At 42.4% G+C, this 27506-nt stretch overlaps 1 protein-coding gene across 2 annotated transcripts in view; it reads right to left on the bottom strand.

Annotated features, from left to right (window-relative positions):
• The window catches only part of PARP8 (poly(ADP-ribose) polymerase family member 8), a 670996-nt gene that overhangs the window by 91696 nt on the left and 551794 nt on the right, over positions 1 to 27506 (bottom strand). For both annotated transcript variants that reach the window (XM_086960612.1, XM_086960613.1), the window contains 3 exons: positions 24817 to 24882; positions 17731 to 17798; positions 6485 to 6533 (listed from right to left, as the gene is read on the bottom strand). In XM_086960612.1, the coding sequence (XP_086816738.1) occupies positions 6485 to 6533; positions 17731 to 17798; positions 24817 to 24882 (183 nt within the window). The remainder of the gene's footprint in view (positions 1 to 6484; positions 6534 to 17730; positions 17799 to 24816; positions 24883 to 27506) is intronic.

Raw genomic sequence — 27506 nt, 5'->3', positions numbered from 1 at the left:
GCGCGACTGAAGCTCTGCGAGTCGCGTCACTGCTGGCTGCGCCTTGTGTTGTGTATTGCTCTGTGCACTTTTTTAAAACCTTTATTTCCTTTGTGAGAATTGTTTTTAAACTGACTCTCGTGTCAGAAGATGCATCAGCTCACCTTTTTGCTGCACGCCTCCCGCTCTGACCCCGGTCCACCGCAGCTGCTTGCTGTTTGTGTGGAGGGCGCACCGGTAGAGTGTGACAGGACCCCTGCCAGAACCTTACAAAAGGGGACTCAGCCCAGGGACGTGCGACTGAAGCTTTATGAGTCGCCTTACTGCTGGCTGCGCCTTATGTTGTGTATTGCTCTGTGCTGTTGTGTTCTATCTAGGACCCCGATCAATATTGTGACCTCATGCCCCAATACGGCTATAATCAATACATATCCCTATAATGGCATAAACGATCAGAGCCATATTTCAGTAACTCGTCTCTGCAGCTCATTACAGTACATGACACAGCAGAAGCCACTTCCTCAGATTCCTAGATAACACACCGAGTTCATTCGACAGCTCAAACCCCCCAGCAACCTGGGAAAGCCCCGCTTGCTTTGTTTTGATTAGAAATAGAACTCTTGCAAGCACTGTAAGAACGACCAGTTCTTAGTGACATCTTTATTGACGTCTTATGTCCAAAAACTTACGTCAAACTCAACACCTTTTAGGTATAAATAATACCAACGTTGCCTTAAGCAAACACGGTGGTGGTGAATACTGGAGCAGAACAGCTGTCCCTGGCAGAGCCCAGCTGATGCGAGAAGCCCACGGACGCTGCCCCTCCTCCTTTTCAGGTTCTGAATATCTATTATACACCCTAAGGACATAAGCTACTAGGTCTCCACCTCTCTCACCTCAGAGATTAAGGTATCCATCAAGCTGCACAGAGTTACATTATCACTTCTTCAGGTGTTAGTATTACGCCTGGGTTCTCTCCCCAACAGTTTACACACACTAATTATACTCCTCACCCATCTTGTGTCTCTTGAACAACCCCTTGTACTTCAGACCAAACAGGTAACATGAGGTCACTAATGTGGTCTCTACATCTTCAAGCACCCTTTGTGTTCACTCCATCTACATAGTTCTCATACAAGCTACTTTTCTCTCCCTTTACCTAATTTGGCTCTACTGACCACCTCCCCAGTTTCCTACTGGCCGGAACTTATTTCAATCCCTCAAATTGAAGTCGTACTCCCCATGTCCTTTCCACATTTTTCTCTCTACCTACACCCTAATATCATCCCTCTCAAATACTTTGCAAGAAACATTTCTACGTCTTCTAATTTTAAGGATTTTGGAACCCACATGTGCCTTAAGGTGAATCCCCCATTTGCTACTCCACAGCTCAAACCTCAATTAAATGGAGAGCCTGGACTACCACATCCAGGGACTCTACTACTGTAATCACATCTATCTTACTAAGGCATGACTAGACCCCAAACCTAACTGGCTAAATCAAATGTCTTTTAACAGATTATCAAACAAAGTGGTCTTCAGTGAAAGACATTAATGGGTGAGCTAGACTATTTAAGAACATCCGTGTAACTTGCCCCATAAAAGCCAGGTCTGCTCACCACAGGCACCTACAAGTACTTGCTGAAAGTTGTAATTGTAAACATTACAACCCTTACCTTGACCCAAAAACCAATCCTATCAAGGAGACTGCATGATTTTTGGACACCAAGAATATCAACATTAATATACTAGAAAGTAGGGTGCAGGAAAATCTTCTTCGTATTGGAAATAGTCATGACTTTAACTACAATTGTGTAAAAGTAAATCTTAAGGACTAAACACGTCTGAAAAGAAAGAAGAATAGACCGAAGGCTTCTGCCCCCTGGTTCCATAAAACATATAAGGAAAAAGTATCTGAGAAGAATAAAAAATAATTGGAGACAACCGCCCCTCTCCTTGTAATCAGACTTAAATTAGGACAGCAAGAAGATGCTATAAAATAATCACATCTGCAAGCAAAGTCCAAACATATCAAATCAATTTTGGGCACCCCCAACAATCACGGAAACATATGTTGACAGTAGCTGAAAATCCCAGTAACATAAAATCACATTTTCACAAATCCAAAAGTGAAGATTATGTAAAGTTCTTTGCTGAGACAATAAGTCCCATCAAACACTCACTTCTTCCAATCATTCACCCTCAAGTCAATCACATGTTGCAATGTCAAGCTCAGATGACTGAGTGCCTGGTATGCATGCTGGTGGTATGTATATTCTTGCGACGGAGTATATACCACCAAAAGAATGGTCCATTTGTCACATTTATATGTCGGCAGACCCTAGGTATGGCTATGGGGTGACTACTCTGTCACCACCATACCGAAACCTCTCCGACTGAGTCAGGGCCGCTGAAAAACTAGCCATGTGTCCGCCCACCCAATCAGGATAGGGGGGCATATAGCCAATCTATTTTTACTGTCCAGCACCACCAGGCAAACACTGGAGGTGAATGACAGTAACATGCAAATAATGCTCCGGCCGCAATGGGAGATGAGTTCCATCGGGATGGGAGCATTGCTTTCTATTTTCTATAAGAAATACAAGTTTGGCCAATTTCTTTTGAAATGAAAACTGTTTGGTGCAGGGTTGTGTCATGCTGACACAACCCTGCGCCGAACAACCGTTCTTTCCAATGTCCTATAAATGTCTCCCTGCTTGGCGGCCATATATATATTTGGTGGGTGGGGTCCCTCCACCAAGGGGACAGATCATTTACTCTGTCCCCATGGAAGAACGACTGACCATCTGCCACTACTTCAATTAGGCCCTAGACCTATTTCAATAAAATCTTGGAGAATTAGGTATTCAGAATTATAGTCAAAGTATAACTCTCACATCACTCTATTTACATATTGTCTGGAAATATTGACTATTCTGTTAAGTTTGTCACTTGCGCAAGTATATGGTCCCTGACCATCTGAAAATTGGAAGAGTCACCTATTTTGAAGAAAACATCAGCAAATACTAATGGTCTCAACAATTTTACCTCATAACAAGCTGACCTTTCTGAGAAAGGTGATAGAATTCTCTGTAGGCTTACAATTATCGTATCAGATCCAAATTAGCAATTCCCTAGACAATTTTCAACATGGATTCAGAATGGCAGAAGCACAGAAATAGTTATTCTACAAACTGCTGAACCACTCAATTTTTTCGACCGGAAACTCATGCGTACTTGTGCTTCTACACCTGTTGATTGCTTTCAAAACTGTTAATCGTATCCCTCTGACCAACATTCGGAAATAATGAATGAGCCTTGAAGGTGTGATTCACCTTTTATTTGTCAAACCCAGTTTGCCTCTAGGAAACATGTTCAACCTTAAACACTTACTAGACACTAATGATAAGCGTTATCAAATGCTCATCTCCTCTCTAGGATTCACTTTCCCCTATCCTGAGGGCTCAGCTGATAAGCTCTGCCAGAATCTCTTACATATAATCTCTTCCACTTTCCCTGGCCCCCTGTATGGTCTACAGCACCAGGGGGCAGTTACGCTTGTGAAAGGCGTAATATACATGGTCCCATGCATCCACAAGTAGTAATCACCCGTTATCTGACTGCTGCTTTCTCTAGGAATCTGTTGTTGATGAATGCACACAGTTGTGAAAGAATGTGATAATGTAGATTGATGATTCTGCCATGACCCAATGAAGTAGCTCAAGGCCACTGTGCCCGTTTGCTTTGTGTAGTTGTTGTAGATAGTAAGTTAACTAAGAACTAGTATTTCAGTCATACTGATTAAAAAACAAAGTTACGCCTCAAGGGGCTTTTGATACTGCAGCCTTTACATCTGTAACACTGTTATCTGGCACACTATATTTTCAGACAATTGGCTCATAAACCCCTTTTGGACTGAGGAAACTAGTGAGAGGCTGCTAGGAATCACACAAATGTCGAGCAACTTTGAAGTTTATGAGGATAACCTGAAAATCTTACATAAAAGTGATAATGACAATTCCTTCATTGAGATCTAACTGCTAACACTACACCTTACTTTGTAAATGTTGTTACAGACTTGGTTCAGGATCAAAGCCAAGGTAACTTCTAAATTTCTGAGGAGAAACATGTGTCTTTATATGCTCTAATTCATTGTAAAAAGTCATATTTTTTCATTGGATGACCAGCTTCCCTCCACTGAAGCTGTCAGAACCTTGGACTGCAGTAAATGAGGGGACTATATCGTATCCCTCCCTCTCCTTCTCCTGGACCCCCCATCTCTGGCTCACAGTCCTTTAATTTACAAACTACCCCCCTGTGCTCAATTACCACACTCAGCCTGCCTGCTGCTAATACAGATGGTGATGGATTAAATCCAGATCAGTTGACTGGGGGTAAATGTAAATGTAAATGTAAATAACAAGGTATTTGTAGAGCGCACTGTCACCAAGCGGTTTCCTGGCGCTATTACTCATACCGCTGTGGAACCCTTCCTGGCATTCCCTGTGAAGTGTCCACTCCTGGGCACCCGCAGGGTGAAGCCAGGCATCCTAGCGCTGTTGGGGACGGTGTGGAGGTTAAGCAAGCTATTGCCCAGAGTTGCAGCGTGGGGCTCATGATTAGAATAGGCACCGAGGCGAGAATTGTCAGGTCCGAGGAAACTGAGCCCAAGACCCGCAGAGGCAGGAATTGAACCCTGGTCCCGGGCCAGAACTCTGCATCAGGGTCTGCCGCTCTAACCATTGAGCCACACTCCTTGTATTGTCAACGCTCCGTCCATTATTTCCTTTGGTTTTTCTTTGTTCGCCATAAGTTGGCAGGGTATGCTCAGACGTGAGTACCTTGCTCACTTTGCCACTTTGCCACTGGATTCAAGCAAGCTGGGCTGAAGAAGGCTGAAATGCCAGAAACCGGTCCTCTGTAGCTTGTTTCCGGTCCAGGAAAGGCATGGCTTGGCAGTTCGGGATGGACTGTTCCCATGAGGCACAGGGTCAGACTGATTTGCATATGGCCATGTCTGAACTGGGGTGGCAGAGTGGGCTAAAGAACGGTAATGGATTAAAACCAGATCAGTTGACTGGGGGTGAGTGCTTGTATTGTCAATGCTCCGTCCATCATTTCCTTTGGTTTTCTTTGTTCGTCATAAGTTGGCAGGGTATTGTCTGACGTGAGTCCCTTGCTTACTTTGCCACTGGATTCAAGCAAGCCGGGCTGAAGAAGGCTGAAATGCCAGAAACCGGTCCTCGGTAGCTTGTTTGAGGTCCAGGGAAGGCATAGTTTGGCAGGTCGGGCTGGACTGTTCCCATGAGGCACAGGGTCAGACTGATTTGCATATGGCCATGTCTGAACTGGGGTGGCAGAGTGGGCTAAAGAACGGTGATGGATTAAACCCAGATCAGTTGACTGGGGGTGAGTGCTTGTATTGTCAACGGTCCGTCCATCATTTCCTTTGGTTTTTCTTTGTTCGCCATAAGTTGGCAGGGTATGCTCAGACGTGAGTCCCTTGCTCACTTTGCCACTGGATTCAAACAAGCCGGGCTGAAGAAGGCTGAAATGCCAGTACCCGGTCCTCGGTAGCTTATTTCCGGTCCAGGGAAGGCTTGGCTTGGCAGTTCGGGCTGGACTGTTCCCATGAGGCACAGGGTCAGACTGATTTGCATATGGCCATGTCTGAACTGGGGTGGCAGAGTGGGCTAAAGAACGGTGATGGATTAAACCCAGATCAGTTGACTGGAGGTGAGTGCTTGTATTGTCAACGCTCCGTCCATCATTTCCTTTGGTTTTGCTAATACAGAAGCAGACAGCCACATTTAAATGTGTTTTCAGCCTTTCAAAATGGCCACATTGGAATGCTTCTTCTTAAGCTTTATGGAAAAGCAATTTATGATGGCTGCCATATATGCACATGCATGCCCCTGTATAACAAGTGAACCTGTTCGCTTTGCCAAAGCTTGTTAATTTTTGTCACAATTACAAAGCTGAATTTAAAAATACTAATTTGTTCTGCTAGTCCAGTCCATTTCCAAGTCCTCAGATAACAGGCTGTTTTTATTAAAAATGATTGGCCATTTAGCTCCACTGAAACCCTCACAGTAAAGGCTTTAAACCTTAGCATGGATACTGCTTATAAGCTGGCACTCAGGGGTAAATATTACATAGAATTCTCCATATCACCACTCAGCTGCTCGACCACTCCTAACCATTCCTACCCACACCTGTCACTTGTCTTTTTGTCCTGAGCCTCCTTGTATCCTCACCCAGCAATCTTCCATTCACCACTGTAAAACCTAACCTTTATACTGCAACTCTGCTCCACTACCCTTCTCGCCCATTTCTGCACTACTCTGAAACATCCAGAGAGTACATAGCTCCATTGTTTTGTAGCTATGTTTGTGCCACTTAGGCGCTTACATATATACATCCTGGTGTGTCATACTCTAAAATATCAATTCACAATTGTTGTTATCATCAATACATATTTTTAAAATTACATTAAAAAACTTACCCTGTTGACTGTCAATTTCACTATATGAGACCGGTTACTTGAAATTACCCTTAACACAAGAAAATATTACAAAGGTTATTAATTTCTCAATCACAAATTATATAAGACCACCAGTACCCAACAAATACAATCTGTAATTTAGAAAGGTGAACAGATATGTGATGGTACATCTATAAGTCTACAAAAACATCTTGCTGTTAGGTGAAGTCAAACTGAATTGCAAACCAACCAGGTGTTTTATGCCTTTGAATCCCAAGACAAGGCCAATACAAGGCATGCAATGATAAACAGGAACTACTTTCAAATCCTCCCTGTGAAGGAATAAATACCTGTCTTTAAATGAGAACGCTGGAATATTGAACAAGTGGCAATCCATGAAAAGCCAGTCAATATTATTGCAGCAAAATGCAATGGTATGCTGTGAAGTGAAGGTCTTATCTCAGTTATGGACACATGCAGTCCAGGTGTAAATTCCTTTTTATCTCAGAGCAGAAATTGTGTAGGAGAGACATACAACCTCATCTACCATTTAGTGAGATGGAGGTAATGTTTCTACACTTCTGGATGTGAAAGAATTGACTTGATTCTCAATAAGTTAGTTTGCCCTAGAAAGAACATAAAACAATGTTGCACCCTCTTCAGCAGTGGTAAAGTGAAATAATGGAAGAATTTAAAATTCTCCTTCTTGAAATAAATTGCAGATTTTATTTACTGGACAAATTGTCTTACAAGATACCTGTACTATAACACACGGGTGCCTTATGGTTCTACCTGTCTGATGTAGTAGTTTTATGAACACAAGTATTCATTCACACCACACTCCTTTTACCTCCTGCCACTAGCTTGAAGGTAAGAAGTGATTAAGGTTTCTGCAACCAACAGACGCATAAAGAAGTTGATGAAATATTGATGCCAACTACACACATTTTGTTAAAGTCTCTTGCCAGACATACAAATAAATATCTTGCTTGTATTTTTAGCAGATTGCTATGAGCTGCATATTTGTATCTACTGCAGATCACGGAGTAATACTTAGAGAGATAAGTCTTGCCCAGGGCCTGTGCAAATATGACTTCCTGTTCAGCCCAAGAAGTATACCTGCATCTTTTGTGCCCACAACATGCTTGATATAAAGCCCTTGATACCGTTCACATACTAATCTGATTTTAAAGATGGAAAAGCAGTTCTGTTAGTAATATCCTGATTTTGTATTAATACTTGATACTATTGCTAGATGTAGTATGAACATTTAAAAAAAAAGTAATATAAGACCAAATTATTGAAAATCCCTTTAGTGGAAAAATGAATTTGACCAAAAATACTAGGGGAAAATCCAATAAACAATTAAAAAGCATGCAGGTAGAGAAGGGATGCAATAAAATATATATATGGAAAAGTGAATGAAAACATATAAAAGGCAATTTTGAAAAATAAGTAATTCTGTCAAATTTTAAATAACAGTTTAGCTGAAACAGTTCTCAGAGTTGGTATTCTATAAATTTGTTTTTCTACACACGTGTGCAAATAATTCCAAATTGCTCATGTGGTATAATCAAATGATCTTAAGAGCAATAGTAAGGATGAACCTTTCCATTTTTATCAGCCCTGCTTTAAATGTAATGGGGACTAAAGACTGAAGACATTTGTTGAGTCTATAGCATGCCTCTCCACAGGAAGATATGAAAAGCAACTAAAACATTTACAAAACAGAAGCTTGATTTTTTAAACATTTGACATCATCTGACTTTGTATGTATCTGAATGTAGATTATTATTGAATAGGTTATTGTCAGTGATTTTCAGGTACATTGGTCCAAAGAAGGCATCTACGTTGTGATATTCCTATGACGAACTGGTGTGATTGTAAATGAGCATCCATCAATTTGCATCAATACCCAATCTCTCCAAAGTATGCTGTGCAGATCAATGTGTAGATTTCTCTTATGGAACTTAATCTAAGATTTCATTTAAATGCCCTTCCATTTAAAGCAAGGGAGCCTGCAGGTATGACTCTGCTGTCAGACCGGTGTTCATACACTTGGGGATACTGACCCTGAAATTTGTCCAACATAACCAAGCCAAATGGGTTAGTCTCCTACAGTTAATTTCTACAAGATCTATCTAACCTCCACAAACCTTCCAGTGATTTTGGCCTTCGGCTAAGAAGGTGTGATTGGGTAGTTTTACCCAGTTGTAGTGGGCTTCAGTCATAGTAACACATCCTCTGCTACAATTATTTTTTCACTAGTAATGTAGAGACCAGTGCATAAAAATAAGTCTGCAATGTTTCTTTCTATAGCTTGCATCCAGCTGTTTCTTTGCTATGTCAGAAAGCCTTCTCTCATTATACTCCATAAGTCCTGCATGAATAATGGATCTTGAATTACAATTAATTGCTCTAGTTTCTTTCTTCAGAGTTAACCTCTCCTTACCTACCGATCTCTCGATGTCTTCTATTGGGGAGTTTAACTTCCTCTCAGTCTTACACCTGTTTCCCTTAATCTTGCTTTTTTATAATTCTGCCAATAGCTCTCACCTCATTTTATAGATAGATAGGCCCAATACACTACATACAGCAGGTCACATTCTATTTAAAAAGTGGGGAATTTGCATGTCATGGTAGTGAAAAACTCTTAAATCTGATTTCACTACTGGAAGGCCTACTTCTGCCTTAGGATAACACTAGGTTACCATATCACATTTAATAAATGATAATCTTTGTTTGAGAATAGGTAGAAATGTCATGTTTGGTGCCCAAGTAATTGTATTTTTTTTAGTCCTCATATCACCGTAGCGTCTGCAAATCTCTGACTGCTCTATCTGTGCATCTCGCGGTCTGCTGCATTCGCTCTTGGCTCTACCACTCTCAATTCCAGGTGGGGCCTTCACCACAGATGGTGTCTCACTGAAATCATAGGTACTCCATATTGGATGATTGAATACAATATTACCCTAAATTCCTCTCGATTTAGAAGTCTGCAAATTCTATACCATCTCATTGCATATTTAAATCTAGATGACATTTAGGACTTATTTTTTTTATCTTTTTTCCCCCTGCTCCCCACTCTGTGTCTTCTCTCACCCCTTTTCCCATCACCTCTCACTTCTCCCTGGGCAATCATCCCACTACTGATAGGCATGGATGCCTAATGAGCTCCAAGGAGGCGAGATCAATTTTAAACGCACTAATTCAACTCACTCCACTGTCTTCCCCCCCCACATCCATTTAATAGAGATCAAGAAACCACTCCTTTTTTTCATAATATCAATTACCCCCTCCACTTCTTCTACCGAGCGATAGTTGTAGATACGGTTGTTCCACATTATCCGAAGCATAGCCAGAAATTTCAATTGTGCTTCTGATCCAAGTTTATTCAACTCCTCCATCCTCTTACTCAGTTCCTACCTCCTTTGATCAGTAGCTCAGGAGACATCATATCTGATGGAGAATGAGTATGAACCAACTTGAAAGGGGCCATGCCTCAGAGCTTCGCTCGAAACTGTCTCCTTCACTGAATAGGAGAGTAAATTTATTTATCTTGGTTTATGCCTTTGGAGGCTCCATTTGAACGGATCTCTATGCACCCTCTGAATCTCAGTGTCAAGGCTGATATCAGGCCTATCCTTCAAAGCTGTGTCTCGTAGCAGGGATATCATGAATGCCCTGATATCAGATCCCTCAGCGGCCTCGGGAACATTCAAGAGCCTAAGATTATTCCTACGAGAGTGATTTACAAGTCTCCGGATCATCCTTTCACCCCTGGTTTGCTTTCAGCAGAAGACTTATTATAACGGTAGTGTTCTTTGCTAAATCTTGTCTCATAGTAGCCACTTCTACTTCCAACACATCTGTCCAAGAAGCCAGCTCCTCAAGTTTTTTGGGCCAGGACCACACAGCAGGCCTGAATGTCTGCCTGGTTTATCTCAGTGATCTTAACTCCATTCCTCATCTCTTCATTTAAGCCCAGAAAACTAAAGGCCATTGACTACTCATGCAACTGCCACTTTGCTACACTTCCAGACTCTGCTCCCTGCAGGGGAGGCCTCCCACCAGACCAGGCACATCCATATTTGCGAGGGCGTTAAATCGGTTAGAGATGGGAACCTGAACTTGTACCTGTGCTAAATTATTTAAATCTACCGTAGACTCTTTATTCGTATCTGGAGTCGTTCCACTCTGTGCTGCTTGTTCCCACATCTTTAGCAATCTCAGCAGCCCTATCCATAGTTTAACAATTCCACCTCCGTCCAAATTAGCCATTCTGCCTTCACTCTGAGGCCCGGGAGAGGCAAAAACTCTATAAAATGACTTGGGAGAGGGGGTAATCTTAACCTGAGTGGATATTGCACATTTCCCATTATCCCAAGAGCTTTTTACAGGTAGTTTAGTCGTTTTTCCAAGTTTTCCGGCTTTTGGTAGCAAGTTCCACAGTTGTTCGCCTTGTTATGACATTTTGCTCCATTGCAATATGACCAACAGCGGTAATTACCACAAAAGGGCCTGGACACGCACCCACTACTGCGGTTATTGCTCACGTACGGAGAGTGTATCTAGAAACTTTTTTCCAATACCTTCCTGTCATTTTTAAGATGCTGACTTCCCTCCTCCATGGGCAGAGGGCACAAAGCCAAGCTGCTTTTCAGTTCAACTGACCCAGGGAAATCCACATACTTTTGCACAGGCAACACACCATTCACTGTAAAATATAGCATTCCTACCTCACATGGGAGTATCACTTCCCTTATTTTTCCAAATTGCGCCAGAAGATACTCTAGGGGCGGCTGACATCCCTCTCTGTGCTGACATTGCAGTGGCAGCCAAAAAGAACAGTGCGCCGGCTGCTCTGCAGTGACAAAGCATTCTCGTCTCACTCTCCCAGCGCGGCTCCCCCGCCCCGGAACCTTAGGAAGGAGTCAACTCTCACCGCGGCAAGAGCCAGACACAGCCAGACCATCAAACCTCAACTGCTGCCACAGTTAGGCACGGGGAAAAGACACGGAAAAAACAGAGGTTTGGGGGGGAGGTGAATCAGTGAAGAAGGACTACGCCACACAAAGAGTCAAACGCTTCTCCCTGCAAGCCCGCAGCCGGTTATATAGCAGCCGCCATGTTCCCTGAACCAAGACCAGTGGTGCCCATGGAATTGTAGTTTAAAACCCTCTTTGATGGTAAAGTAGGCACTTAAGTGTCAATTCTGAAAATGGCGCTTTTAGATACTAGACATTTTCTTGCCCTGACAGTTTGGTGCCTGCAGTCTGTAACCTCGGTCAAATGACTAGGTGTAGTTGGCCTTTGTCTATTCCTATCAAACAGGTATACAATAAAGGGATTGGATGTTGGCAGGATGGGCCATCCTGACAGGGCGAGAGGGGTTGAACTGTTACCTACTACACTTGTACTCCAAAGGAGCTGCCTCAGCACGCATACGAAGAACTTCACACTAATGTTTGATGACCCCAAACATATTGGGATCAGGGGAGGACTGCTTTCAAAACTGTCAATCATATCCCTTAGGTCAACAGTCTGAAAGAATGAATGAGCCTTGAAGGTGTGGTGATTAACTGATTCACCTTTTATTTGTCAAACGCAGTTTGCTACTAGGAAGCATGTGCAAACTTAAACACTTACTAGCCACAATGACATGCATCAAAAACACTCATCTCCTCTCTAAGCTCAGATATCAGACAAGGGCACAGCCCAATTGGGACCAGCGCACGGCCCTATTGGGACCAGCGCAGGGGAGGAAAGGAAATTCCAGGATCAGATGTGGGGAAAAGTCAAGAAATTTCTTTCACTTAAAGGCTGGCACCATGTGTAAATATTGAATCTCACACTAACTATCCCGTACCCTCATGGACCTGTAGATATTACAGAAGAAGGACTGCCCTGGTGCCAGAGAAAACTGAACCTGCCCCCTTCAACATATGCTGAAGTGACTCCAAGGGTCAGCATACTAATCTCCTGCTCTGAGCTACAGGGACATAACAAGCTCCTGATGTGGTGTGGCAGCTGCTCAGATAACTTGTTGCACTGGACCTTTCTGGGCCTGCCACTAGACCTGCCTGAGCCCTGCTGGCCTCTGCTGGAGTAAGTTCCAGTTTTCCAGGAGATGCCTCCCAGGTCCTGGACCCTTGGTGTGGCAACAATTGTGCTCCTCCTGGAAGAAAAGGAGACGTTGTGGTCTCTTTGTCACTGCAAATTGGCTGATTCACACCAAGATCTTGGCGCCCACGCCAACTACCAACGCGGAGCTCAGGCGAACCCACTCTTTGCCCTAGAGCGACCGAGAGCAACACAAGATCTGCACTTTGTGCTACATTATCAACAGCCTATAGTGACCGCCAACACAAGCTCCAGCAACAATCGTCTGCAACACCGACAGGATTTTCATGGCACATCGATGACGGTCCGCATTGCCCGTCCAGCTCTTCGCACTACAGCGATGACCATGTGTGGTGCTCTTCCGGCTCCTTGTGGCCTCCTCCACAGTGAAGTATTCGCACCGGACTTTGAGTCAGTTAACTTTTTCAGCTGGACTACCCTGGTCCCTGTATCTGACCTCCACTCCATCTTGGTCAGCCTGAACTTGTGACTTTTACCTAGTCTCAAATAACCAGATAACAGTGAGTTGTGCTTTTTGCTTAAATCTTTAATATTGCATATCTCTGGTTCCACTGACTGGATTTTTGACATTTAGGTGACAAATAATTTATGCAATGTTACTCTATTTTTATATATTGGTGTGGGATTTTTCTTGTGTTTTGTTTTCACTTTAAAACAGTTTAAGCACTGCATAGGTACTTTACACATTATCTCTAAGTTAAAGCTGACTGCTTTTGTGCCAAGTTACCAGAGGGGTACGCACAGGTTGATTTAGTGACTATTTGTGTTTCACCCTGATAGGAATTGAGGTTGTTGCTTTAGTAGGGTTTCACCCCCCTTCATAAACAGCCCAATTTCTCACACTATCCTTACAAACTAACAATACCTCACCTTTGCCAGCCTACTTATCACACCAAACATTTGTCTAAAACTACATAGCCCTCACTAATAATCACACGTAACTGGTATTATTTATGATCTACCATAAATAATCTAGAATAAATGCATGGATTTCTTTTCTTGGAGAGCACATGACTAATCCCAATAACTCCCAATAAAATTACATTAATCACTAACTTTGGGTACTAGAGTAGGGTGCTACTCGTCACAGAGTGCATCAACGCCTCATCTAGGGTATTAAGGACAATATAAATGAAGTTACAATGTGCTGCACGGGCTGTTTTGCTTTCAACACCACATGTAAAAAAAAAGAGCAAGTCTTGGTAAAGGTTGAACATAGCTACTGCCATCTTCTACAAATGTGGAATATAGCATTTTAAATGGCTGCCAAGTAGAATAACTCTTCTCCAGCATTACAATGTGGCTTGGTGCTGCACAGCTGCAGCACAGACCTAACATAAAGCCTCAGTTATTTATGTTAAAAACCTTCTGCTACGCAGATAATCATGATAAATAACATGATTTTTTTAAAAAATTCATGCCTCAATAAAGGGCAATAGGGGTACAGAAGTGGAAGCCCCAGGCTGAAGCACCTCGGTCAGATGAGTCCTGACTTGCACTGAGGGCAGCTCCAGTCCTAGGACCTCAGCTGCCCTCTTAACCACCCTGGCATAGGACGCCCCCTCCTCCGTAGCCGCTGTAGGTGGTGAGAGCATGCCAGAGTCTCGGGAAGTATCCAGACCACTGGCTTCGCTGAGTTCCCCATACCAGTCTATTGTCTCATCAGAGACATCCTGGTTCTCAAGAGAGTCTCCAGGCTCCTCCCATTCCTCTCCTGAGCACAGCACGTCAACAAAGTGCTCAGGCAACAACATAGAACCCCTGGGTTATGTCAACGTTGGAATCGGCATCACTCAACGTTGTTCCCGCTCTGTGTCATCATGGATGCGGATGGGGCTTGCGAATCGTGTTCGTGATCAAGACACCACAGACATACGCAGTGGGGATCGTTGGCATGAACAAGACACAGGTCTAGGTCTGAGAAAGAGCACATTACATTGCAGTTCTTCTTTCAGAAACATACTTCGCTATTCTTACCACTTCTGGTTAGTTAGTGAGAAAAGAACAACTTAGGACCTGGCTATGGCAGTACATGGAGTGCCTCAGTGCTCAATCAAACCCTTCAGTTGATTATGTCTAAAGCAACCAATAGACATAGGAGTAAAGAGGTTTCACACTCTTCCAACATTCAATGCTCATTTAGAATGTTCAATATGGTTGCTTTAATGATGGATACAGGACAGAAGTGCCATTGTTTATAGGTTGTTGGAAAAGCAGATCTTGTACATGTTGTAAAGTGCCTTGAGTGTGATTAAAGTCGTATTACAAGCAACATATCAACAAACTAGTATAAAGTTAAATTCTACATCAGCCACAAAATAAAAGGGATCAGTAGGTCTTGTGTGTGCTGAGTGATAGAATAGTACCTATCTAGGTTGCTTCCTTAAAGTTGTATTTGTCATGATCATATTATATCTAAATTTGGTGTTTTGCTGGAATAGTGAGCCCACTTGCAGGACTGTGTTTCTTTTCTAGTGGTCACAGGTTTACTCAACCTCTTGCCTTTCAAAAACTGCTAACTGTAGAACCATTGAGTCTGGTAACAATAAATATTGGTTAACTGTCAACAGCCACAAAGAACACTTCTGGTGGTGATTGTGCCATTTACAAATGTGCTTGTTATGTTTTATGTTCATGGAGTACATTTCCTGGCAAAACAAATAGATACAAATTCTTAATCCCAAACGCCATAATGTACAGACTGTGATTTCTCAGTACAATATTACAAATCTCATTGGCTTAGACTTGTACCTTCTTCAATTTATGAATATCTAGATTGTCTACCACTCTCTTTAGGAGCTAATGTATAAAGACCTATTACAGTCACAAAACATAATATTTAAGGGAGCTCCGGTTCAGCTAAAATTTTCAGCAATGCTAAAAATCATGTGGCGAAACAAAATGTATAACATAAGCAACTCAGAAGAAGTGGATATGTTGTTATCACAGATGGTTTGATAAGATATGAGATATAAGCTTATGCTAATAGGGTTTGAGTCCTTTAAAGAATGTTTCATTGCTAGTAGTATTTATATGGGAGAATGGTACAGATAGGCTGTTTCCTTCTCTTTGTTTTCCTTCTATATTTTTTTTTCACATATCTTTTTTGGTTAGGACTTGCCTCTCTGGGAGGGATGGGGGAGATCGCAAAGGGTGGAGTGTATCGCCCTAGGTCCGGAGAGGGTGTTTACCGGAGGTAATGGGGCGCACTGGGTTTGGGGAGCAGGGGGGGGGATTAAAATAAATAGTCCTCATATGCTTATCCCTTGAAGGGCTGAAGATAAGATCAGAAATGACCATAGGCTGGAACCAAGATTATAGGGTAACAATTGGCATTTTAGGTTCAGAGAATGGATAAGTTAAAAGTAGTTAATCTCTTAACTTGGAATGTGAACGGGTTGGGATCAAGATGGAAAGTGTCTCGGGTTAGGGAAAACCTTAAGGAAAGCGCAGCCCAAATCACATTTCTACAGAAAACAAATCTTGAAAGCATTGAATGCAGACAATGGTTTGACAAGTGTAGACGGGTCCAGAAGGCAGCATGTTCCGACCAGACGGGGTTTCCTGGAGTAGCCATCATTATCAAAAGAAATAACGGAATAAGATTAGTCAACTATAAAACTGATTGTTCAGGAGATGGGTAGTGGCGACTCTTGTAATTCATAACCGGCCTCTGGTATGTGCAGTATACTATGGGCCAAATAATGATAACCCAGAGGCTTTAGTCAAGATCGAATCCTGCTTATTAGAGACAAAAGCACCTATTGTGAAGGGAGGAGATTTTAATTTGGTTATGGATAAAGGATTAGATAGGACCTCAAAAGTTAAGTATACAAATTCACCAAGATCACTCTCCGGACTAAAAAGTGTGATGAAGGAGTTTAATCTGACTGATATTTGGCGTATTAGGCGGAGTGAGGCTAGGGAGCTTACTTTTTACAGTAAAAAGTACAGACATCACTCCCGTATTGATTATTTTTTAGTAGATCAAGAGCTGTGTGGAGATGTAATTGAGATAGCTCATGTTCCCCCGATGGTTTTGAATCATTCTGCTGTTGCCCTGGTGTTGACAATAAAGCAAAATGGGGGGCAGGGAAGATGGAGAGTAGATAAGACCATTGTTTGGATGAGGGGGTAGTCGAGATTTAAGAGAAAAATCAGAGATATATTTTCATGCAAATATAGGTTCAGCGGAACATCAAATGGTCTGGGACGCCTATAACGCCTACTTAAGGGGGGTTTTAAGATCCATAATGACAGGGAAAAAAAGAGAGAAGAAATGAGAGGATGAGCATAAACTTGAAGTGATCAAGTTACAAAACATAATATTTGAAAAATCACAGGATTTGCAACCACATAAAGGTTTTTTATATAATGTATAACCATATTTTGCGTGTTTGAAAACACATTCTAAGTTGTAAAAAGGGTTTTGCTATCCTTTCCAAACAGGAGAGGCAATGAAAGAGACATCCACCTCTTTTGTGTGAGTCATGACAGTATGTATTAATTGTTTATAACTGCAATTGCAAACCTCTGATTATTCACTAACCTCCGAGTTCAGACAGTTTTGGGGGAGCAGGCAGCGTTCCAGAGGATCACTTTTTGTTGTCACAGATGTCTTCCAAAGCAGGAAATATCACTTAGCAGTACCTATCCCTTTAATGGATATGGGCAGCTTTTAAAATGTTTTCAGTTTGGGAATGCAGTTGGAGGGATGGATGTCTGTTGTCCTTTCTAGGCCTCCATTCCAAGATCACCATTCCTCCATTTGCAGCCCATCACAAGACATCACAAATTGCAACTTACCTAATTAATATTCACTCAGCAGGTCAATTGTGACGTCTGTAAATTGAGAGTATTTGAGATGATGTCTATTAGTACGTAGGTTTTTTCTTAAATTGAACACCCATCCACAAACCAGTCGGTGTGTAGATAACCCATTATAGGGTGCACATTAGTATTAGTATATTTAGCTCTAAATAATTATAATTTTGTAAATTAAACACTTTCTTTGAAACTCCTTAAGGAGGCAGTGTGTGTTCAAGGGCTTTTACACTCAATGTACAATGCAGACATAATTCATATATTTGTATGCACACATATGAAGACCATTGTCTACATACCACTGCAAGAGAGGGTGGGCTAGAGGATCTTGTTTATCCATCTGTTTCTTGATTTCCAAGTAAGGTGCCTAGAATGCAATACCATATGAATCAATATAATTGAAAACATTAAATTCAGCCTCACTTTTGGAGTAGAATTCAGAATCTCTACTTCACTAAAACAATGCAATTACCAAAACCATCAGCATCACAGAAAAGATAAAGTAATCACTTTTAATGATAATGACAATATGTGTTTCTAGTTATCCATTATGTCACTCCCATACACTGCCCTACTGTACACATTATGGATCTCTGCTACAATGGGAAAATAATGCCTGATATTGAGTAACTGCCAATCATCATACAACTGACAAATGTAATGTGTGTGCACAGCAGTAATCTGGGGGCAACATGAAAAATGCTACATGGAGCAAAGGCCAGTGGTTTAGACTATGTGCAAACATTCCCCCCAGTATATTTTGTGAGTGTTTGATGCAATGCCTTAAGTGGCCATGGGGATGCCGTGACGTGGGATCCACTGCTCGCTCTGCCACAGGATCCAAGCTAAACTTCACTGACGAGACACAAAAATATCAAAACCATCCTAGGGTTTTTTGTGTTTCCTTTTGTTAGGGGGCTCTCTGGGCAGTTTGGGATGTATTGTTCCCAGGAGGAGAAGGGTCTGTACTGATTTGCATATAGTGGGACACAGTCTAGAGTTGGCCAACAATTATGAATGGGAATACTATCCACAGTGACTGCCAGTGGTTTAGACTATTTGCAAGCTTTACTCCCATCACTTTTTTTGTTCAAGTGAGAAGGTGTCACACATGATTTAGACAACCTTGGGTTTTCTTCACCTAGTTAGTCAGCCAATCCACTCCATGGCTATCTAAAGAAGTACTGGTGAATATTAAGATTCATTTGACGGGAGTAAGTGTGTATGCAAGAGAAAGTAATTATGTGTGTGTGTTTGTATTTGTGTGTGTGTGTGTGTATGGTGATCTTCACTATATCGAGCTGGTGATGTCTTTCTTACACTTCCCTGCCTGTAAAACAATACTTCCTGTGCTCCTTTCCAAAGCCTGTGTATCAGGGGTAGGAAGACATTGTCAAAGAGTCACATGGGGTTGCCCTTGGTAAATCTCAACAATTTCTCATTTCCTACATCAGGCCCTCATCCATGGTAATGGGAGCAGATGCAGGCCTCAGTCCGAGGACAATATTGAGCAGAATTAGTCTGAATTAGTCTGACCGTTGATTCTGTGATCAGAAGCCTACAAAATCCAGTCAGCAACAAAGAGAAAATGGACTGGTTGGGCTGAAAACCTTTGAATGTTGCAGTCAATGAGCTTTGCACTGACATCCTACCACTGACATCAATGAGTATAAGTACTGGATCCCTCAGCAGGTAATTCATTTTTGCAGCCTTGGTATAAACAAAGCCTACACACCACAGCAAGAAAGAAGACACTACGCTTAGGGTAGACTATTTGCTGATTTTTGGCACACCAACACTGGTCCTAGGTTAGGGAAGTCTCAGTTATCACCTGTCTGTTTTTACATTGGAACATAAGGAGGACTGTGCTGGATAGAAGGAGTGACATGATCTGTGGAAAGACCTATGAAAGACCCAACTGCCTGGAAGACCTGCTTGCCAATCAATAGGATGAGGCCATCCTAGCGAAAGCAAGCAGAGCATGTTGATTTTGGAGCTGCTGCATCCTCTATTATTGTCATGAGGGAGTTCCCTGACACACTCAGTGCCAAGAGGGGGATGGTATTTCCCTTTCTTCTCCTCTACAGGGAACTAGAGAATGTTAACATTCACACTTTAGTGTGACATCTGATTCCGTGGCTAGAGGAGTTTGCTTTCATTCCAGAGCCACTTGAATCATCATTTTAGAACTTAGAATTCCAGAGACATCAGTGGTTGAAGTCACTGCCACTAGCCAAACTTAAGGAACCAGTTTGTACTCAAGGTCCTATGGGTGCCCCCACCAATGGAAAATCCAGTAGATTAAGAGGTACAGGGCCCTAATGGAAAAGCACACATTGTACTTACCACTTGAAGGTGACACAGTAGGTCCATCAGTGACCTTGAAAAGCACAAAGGCAGCTTGGTCCTTAACTGGTCACTTGACTCCTGTTTCATGTTATGTTATGTTATAAAATTTATAAGAATGCATGGCTGCCTCAGCCAAGGGCCGTCCCAGCGCTAAGCACAGACAGAAAATAGGTGACTGAGCCGAAGAACGCCTACAACCAATTATTTAGAGAACAGGTGAGTTTTTATGGCCTTGCGGAAGGCAGCATGATTTTGAATGCTTCTGATGTTTACCGTAAGGGAGTTCCAGAGTTAGGGAGCTAAAGCACAGAAAGAGCAACCTCCGGCTCTGGCTCTCTTACCCTATGGGATGATCGCCAGATGCTGGCTGAAAGAGCGCAAGAGACGAGTGGGCGTATAAGGTATGAGTAGGTCTGCAAGGATTTCAGGGGATTGAGCATTAAGAATACGGTGTGCAATGCACAGTGCTTAAAAAGAACATTCTTCTCCACTGGGAGCAAATGAAATCTATTAATGAACTCCGAGGTGGGACAGGTCCTGGGGAGCCCAAACAGTAGTCGGATGGCCGCATTTTGTATTCTTTGAAGGTGCTGTGTCTCTGCTCCGGTAACCCCTAAGTACAGAGCACTAACGTAATCCAGCCTAGATAGTATGGTGGTCTGGATGATGGACTTTGTCCCCAAATGGACCCCAGTGACCAGATTCTGGGCCAACGGTACATCACCACTAACCCTGGGCAAAGCACTACACTACGCTCGCATAGTTTGCGAAGTTTGCGCTACTTCGCTCTACGCGAACTGCACGTAGCACAGTGCAAACAAGCGTAGCGTAGCATAGCATAGTGTAGTGCAGCGGTCAGTTTTTGCTTGCTCTTGGTCCTGAACATCAAGTTGGTGACCGCGATCAAGCAAAATGACATCCCAGCGAGACTTTTTCCTCGTTCGCGAGCATCAACATCAAGTTGCCGATCGCGAGCGTGGAAAATAAACCTCCCGGCGAGATTCTCAATGCAGGGAAGTCAGGTTTCTCATTGCGAGTGGTCGCGTATGCTTGCGACCGCTCGCGATGAGAAACTACCAGTCAGCATTGAGAAAGCTGCAGCTCGAGTAAAAATCTACTTGAGCGGAAGAAAACTACAGCTCGCACTGTGCAAGATGCTGTTTTCAATGATTGCACAGTGCCGGATGCTTGTCCGCACAGTGCAATCATTGAAAACGGCATCTTGCACAGTGCAAACAGGGTTCTACGTTGTTCGCGTAGTGCTTCGCGTAGCTTGCGTAGTGCGAAGTGCACTTTGCATAGCTTCGCGAAGCGCTACTTCACAAACTACGCCCAGCCCTAACACCACTGTAAGCAACAAAGACATCACAGGGAGCGATCCGAATTGTTCGAGTAGTGGGTGTTTGATTTGACATTTTAAGAAGTTACAAGTTATTAGGATATTATTGTTAGAGGTGACACTTTTTATTCCAGCTATTATTACTGTGCGGCACCCATAGTGCAGAGACAGGTCCAGAGTCCAAGCATCTAAATTCCTGCCCACCCTTAAAATGCCTTAGTGTGGGTGCTGGTAGACATCAGAGACATGATTGCTTAACAGATCAAACTTAAGCAATCCCCATACAAAAACATATGTCACTGGCAGATGCCTAACCCCTAGCTATAACAACATTTGCCTTCTGGTATGTTTCAACTGCTCAATTTTTTAAACTGTTAAAGTCATTTTGCTTTTCCACAGTTAGCACTTCCTGGATGGTTACTAAGTGCTAATTGCTATGCCCTATTGAATTTCACTTTTGAACCCACTCCACCTCCTGAGTACACCTTCACTGTTCACTAACCCGAGTGAGTTGGGACCTAGAGGGAGCACCTTCACTATCATCAATGAGTGTCCCAATAATATGGCCATGGGAAACCAGAAGTAAGCATCAGGGTCTACACAGAAAAATGGCAAGAAGCCACTGACCGTTGCAGGACCCCAGAAAAAGGTGTCATAATCTCCCTATAAGAAACTGATCAAAAGAGAACTACAGATAACCCACCACGGTCCTACACCATTTAAATCCTGGCCAGCCTTGCCAACAAGCTCGCAACCACCCTTAGTACCTAACCCTCAACAGACTACTTGGAAGGAAGGCAATTGCAATAGTACATGTTAGTTCCCCAATTATATTGCCTGACATAAAAGCTTCAGAGACATGTAGTAATATTTAGATAACACACAATCTAAACATAGCCGTAGTGCATGGTAGTGACATTCCTGAGGTTTCAGGTTTTGCTACAACTGAGGAAATTAAACACCTACCAATCATTAATTATGGAAGTGGATTGGTCCTGGTTAAAGTTAGGGAGCCACAAAAACTGTAACTGAAACTGTGGAACTGAAGGCCGGATACTTGAAGCAGGTTGGTCTCGCTGGACCCCGAAGCTTTGAAGACTTCTTGCTGTAAATGTTCTAAATCCCAACGTAGAATGGGACTTAGTTGATTTTCAAAGTGCTGCTGGGAGCCTTACCCTGATCAAAGCTGACATTCTACCCAATGCTGTGGATCTGCTGTTCAGATACCTTTCTCATACAGGGCACCCAAAAGATCTGGAGGAAACATTTTTCAGAGTTTCCAAACTTCCTTCTGATGCCCAATCAACCACAGGAGTACATGTACAAGGCTCCCGGGAAGGGCACTTAGAGACTCTTTGGGTGTCAGGCAGAGACCAACAGCAAAATCCAGTTCAGGTCCAGTTGTCATTGGCCAGCTGGGACATCCACGAAAAAGGCCTCTTGCAGCATCTGTCTCTATTGCCACACAGGAGATCATCCAACTGACCTTTAGAGTCAACTTCTTTGTCTTGGGTACAAGAGGGAGCACATTCAGTCATTGTGGCTCCTCTCAGGTCAGAGAGCATATCCACTCCGTTTCTGTTCTTTCGCAGGTCTAATATGTGTTCTGACGATGGTATCTGGGGATGATGCCACATTTATGCTTGGCACTAGCTAGTGGGTGGGGTTCACTACTACACCAATGGTTTAAAAGTTTCCTGGCCATGACCTGCCTACTTATGAAGGCGTTCCTGTTTGCCTTATCATAAACAAGGGTAAAAATGCAATGTGTCAGGATGAACCCAAGCTATGAGGGGTTTGAGCTCAGGTTAATTTAGTGTCTTGGAGGGTTCACCCTGACAAGGCTTGTGATGAATCCTAAATGAGGGCAGTCGCCTACCACAAAAATTAATCAATTTCCTTACAATGGCACAATAATAGATGCAGTCCACAAGTGGCATTTAACTTTCTAAGCCAAAGGTGTACTTCTGCACCATATACTAAGGCCTTATAGGATATATGCTAATCTAGTTTTATCCAAGTTTGGGCATGTTTTAAGGGTTACAAACACATACACTGGAAACTAGATATCAGCAACCCAGTATTAAAGTTCAAGATTAAAGCAAGGGAGTCCAGAAAAAGAAAAACTAGAGATGCATCCCAAAAAGGAGTCACTTTGCAACATGAGGTATGCATCACTGCAAAACTTGATGAGGACTGATTATGTTTGACAGCTACATAGCAGCTAACACAAATTCACATAGCATGTATGTAGAGGATGTAGCCTAATGACTAGAGCGGTCAACCTCGAAGCTAGGCAACCAGCTTTGAGTCTCGGCATCAACGCTCAACATCCTGTGATTCTGAGCGAATCAATTAATCTCCCTGTGCCTAACCAAAAAGAATGTGTCTATCTGTAACGAAACTTTGGGTCTAGTTCGCACTATATAAAACTCTTAAAATAAAATAATGAATGTATGTTTAATAAAGAAAGCAAAAATACATAGTTGGTGACGTGAGAACACCATAACATGTCTGTACACTACTTTTCATTAAACTCACATCTCCCACCAGCCTGGCAAATGCTTACTCATGGAGTTAAAGTAAATACTGAGTTTCTGAATTGAAATCTTACTATGAGTATTTCATTTATTTCGTTGATTCAGTCCCATTATTCATGTTTATTGTAAAGCTACAATGGCAGCCAGGCAAAGTACCACAATTACTGGTTACCGTAACTTATTTTGGTGCTGGTGTTCTCATCACCGTAATAAAATGATGTGTCACACTTTACAATTCTAGCACCTAACATGCTCCATGAGGGACTGTAGGTAATATATTGGTTCTCAGAGCCAGCCAGTGTAGCCAGCGTAAGCCGCATTGGTCTTGGACCTAGCACGCCCCTTCTCCGTCTGCAGAAGACCATAACTGAAGAGCTCATCACGCAATGAGGCTTGTAGAGGCTGCAGAACTCAACAAATTAGTAAGGTTAGGAATGACAATCTAAGGGGCTTATTTATGAAAGGCTTGCGCCACCACAGCGTCACTTTTTTTGACACTCCGGCAGCGTAAGCCTCTCAACCATATCTATGATGTGGATTTGCATGGCCTCATAGATATGGAGCAAAACAAAGCAGCACAAGTCGCTACCTTGCCTTCCTCTGCATCAAGGAGCCATTCCATGGGCATTGCAGTGGATTTTAACATGCAGCACTCAAGGATTTTGATGCTGTCCCAAATTTACATAATCACGTAAACCTGGGGCAGTGCCCAAACCTTACGCCTCCCCTGAACAGGCAGAACGAGGAGAAATATTTTTTTTCTGCTTTTTTTTCCACTTTCCATGTGCGCTGCATTTGAAAGAACACATAGAAAGAGGAAAATGCCTCTTAGGATTGTTTTTGTGCAGGAAGGTGCCCCTTCCGTTACTCTATTTTACTTGTGAAAAAGTGTCACTCAAAGTGCCACACGTTTGACAGTAGAATGTCACTCATACTTTCACGGAAATCACTGAAATGTCACAAATGAGCAATATGAAAACGTGGCAGCTATTCAATGGATGTACATGGGAGTTGCTAGCCTAAAGAATCAAGGTTATCAGGAATGGGCTCACTGTAGCACAACTCTTTATTAAACATTTTCAGAACAAGAATCAAGGCCATTAAAGTGTTTGTCGCCCATCATAACAAAGACAACACGTAAAGGTGAGCATACAGACCTGTGTCATTTCCCTAATAGACGTAATACTGTCAAGTGCTTTCATAACGCGTTCATAATTTTTCTTCTGTAAAGGAGATATATAAAAATAATTTTAGAGATATTGCATGTGAGCATTTTCAAAGCACATTCAAGTTCTTAGCATCTACTGAGTTGAAGCCAGTGAAGAGAGCCCGCAAAATTGAGGGCAGAGAGCAGAAGCAAGTCATTCAACAAATATAACATGGAAACTTCGATACACATCTACAGAAGAGAAATATTTAGATATTAACATTATGTCAGCCATTTAGATTTGATTCAAGATTAATAAAAAGTAATGTTCTACTGCAGAAACTGCACGTTTTTCCACAAAATATAATGAAACAAATTTCTTTTTGAGTTATTTATGAAGTAGAAAAGGGGAAACAAGGTAAGTTAAAATAAGAAAATGTGCTGATTGGAAAAAATGCAAACTTGATCAAAATAACAAATTTTCATTACTACAAAAATGAACTGAGTGTCATGGAAAAGTATGCTTTCCCCGACTACTGCTTTATCATAGAAACATTTTTCTTCACTTTAAATTTCTCCCATTTAAAAGAAAATGACTATAGTTTTTAGTTATAATTATGGCACTCTGTCTATCAGCCACTGGGAGCAAGATGCCTGCTGTTTGTAAAAGGGAGGAAATTAAAATGAAGAGTTAACTTAATCAAGTTAACTAATCATTTTAATTGTCTCTCATTTGAAAGCAGTCAGAAATATAAATGTGTTCTCATGTTCCAAAACGGAGTTGAGAACAACTTTTATTTAAGAGTTAAATACCCCAGTGCTTCACATCTGAACCTCTGTGACACACATGAGTGCAGCACTGCTCACTGTCAGACTCTGCTATCTGCAGCCTGATAATAACAAAAAGTAAACATAGCCTTTCACTAACTTTAAAAGGAAAACCCAACACTTATTTATTGCAGTTCTTAATTAAAAATGAACTCAAGGCTGGGAGCTACTCTGAAGGTTTCTGTGAGCAACTGGTAGCTAGCTTTCGATCAATCCACTGGTTGGAGACATCTGCACTAAATAAGTATCATCAGGGGGAGCTTGGGAGCATGGAGCACCAGCCACTTCTTTCTGGTTTCGAGCTCTGCAGCCCATGCACTGAACTAGTCTTAATGAGTTATCACATGTACTTTGGAGCAAATTCATCAAAGAGTTGATGATGCCCTTGCACCAAGCAATGGGGTGCAAGGGTGATGGAATTAATAAGTTAGATTTATCAAGCCACACAAGGCCACCTTGCATGGCCCTGCCTGGCTTGATAAATGTAGAGTAATGCAAAGCACCACAAGTTGCTGCCTTGTGTAACTCTGACCAGGGAAACTTTCCTTGGGAGGAGCATGGGTGTTCCCATGCATCCACATATCGATTTTGGAGCATTCCCAGATTTACCATTACTGTTAGAACTGAGAATACGTCAAAATGATATGCCTCTCCAGGTCAGGCGTAATGTGGAGAAAAATCTTTATTTCTCTGAAAATGTCTCAGAGGATTATTTTTGGGTAGGAAGGTCTCCCTTCCTGCACAAAAATAATCCAGCTTACAACACAGGCACTCTTGCACTTGGGTGCAAGGGCGCCTGGTTGGTGCTAAGCAGCACATTGTGAGCCAGAGCAAGGAAACAACAGGAATGCGCCATATGATATTAAATACAGCACATTTATGCCATTTCCCTTTCATGCCGAGCCGCAAGGTGGCCTCGTTGAGCTGCGCGATTTCTGGATAAATGTAGCCCTTTGTTCATACCAACTTTTCTGAAATAATGCACCCATATGTGTTTGTACGTGGGTACAGTCTACGGCCTCAGGTGTCACTATTGCCCAATGCTGACCTCGGAAAAATGGAAGGCAGTGTTAGCTTCTCGGAATTCAAACGACTGACCTCCAGATCCTAGAGAGCAGCGAACATTTAACTCACCGAGCCATCACGCTCCAGTTTTCTTCTTCTGCAGAAGCCAATATTACTGAAGGACATGTCAGTGTTCATGTCAGTGAAAATAAAACCCAATCTGAAAATCAATAACCGCCCACCCACCAGCCAAACACCCACATAAAAGCATGCTCCATAAATAAAGGTGCGTTAAAGGGAAAGTTTGACTACACCTCATGTTATGTTATGTTATTTATACTTATAAAGCGCACTGCTACCCTGGGGTGTCCTGGCGCTGAGTACTGGATTACCTGGGACATCTGTGAGCTGTTATTGAGAGAACAACCAAGCTTTCAGACCCTTGCAGAAGGAGATTAAATCAGGGGCATTTCTTACTTGGAGCAGGAGTTCGTTCCATGCTTTGGAGGCACAGTGAAAGAAACTTCTGCCTCCCCAATTAGTTTTCTTAAACAAGGATGTTTGAACTAGTTTGGAACCAGAGGAGCGCAAGGTTCTGCTAGGGACATACCATGTGAGTTTATGCTTGAGAAACTCCGGGCCAATACCATTCACTGCTTTAAAGACCACACAAAGGGTCTTAAACCGAGATCTCAGTGGGATTGGGAGCCAGTGTAGTCTCCTAAGCTCATCTCTAACCGAGGCAAACCTAGCCGTTTCCAACAGCAATCTGACTGCCGCATTCTGGCCAAGTTGCAGCTTGTGCATGTGTTGTTTCTGTACATTAATATAAAGGCTGTTGCAATAGTCCAGACGGGACGAAATCAG

Source organism: Lissotriton vulgaris, chromosome 3_1 (genome assembly GCF_964263255.1).
Source record: "Lissotriton vulgaris chromosome 3_1, aLisVul1.2, whole genome shotgun sequence".
Taxonomy (NCBI): Eukaryota; Metazoa; Chordata; class Amphibia; order Caudata; family Salamandridae; genus Lissotriton; species Lissotriton vulgaris.
Note: the sequence above shows the minus strand (reverse complement) of the source record. Positions and strands in the feature narration are given on the sequence as shown.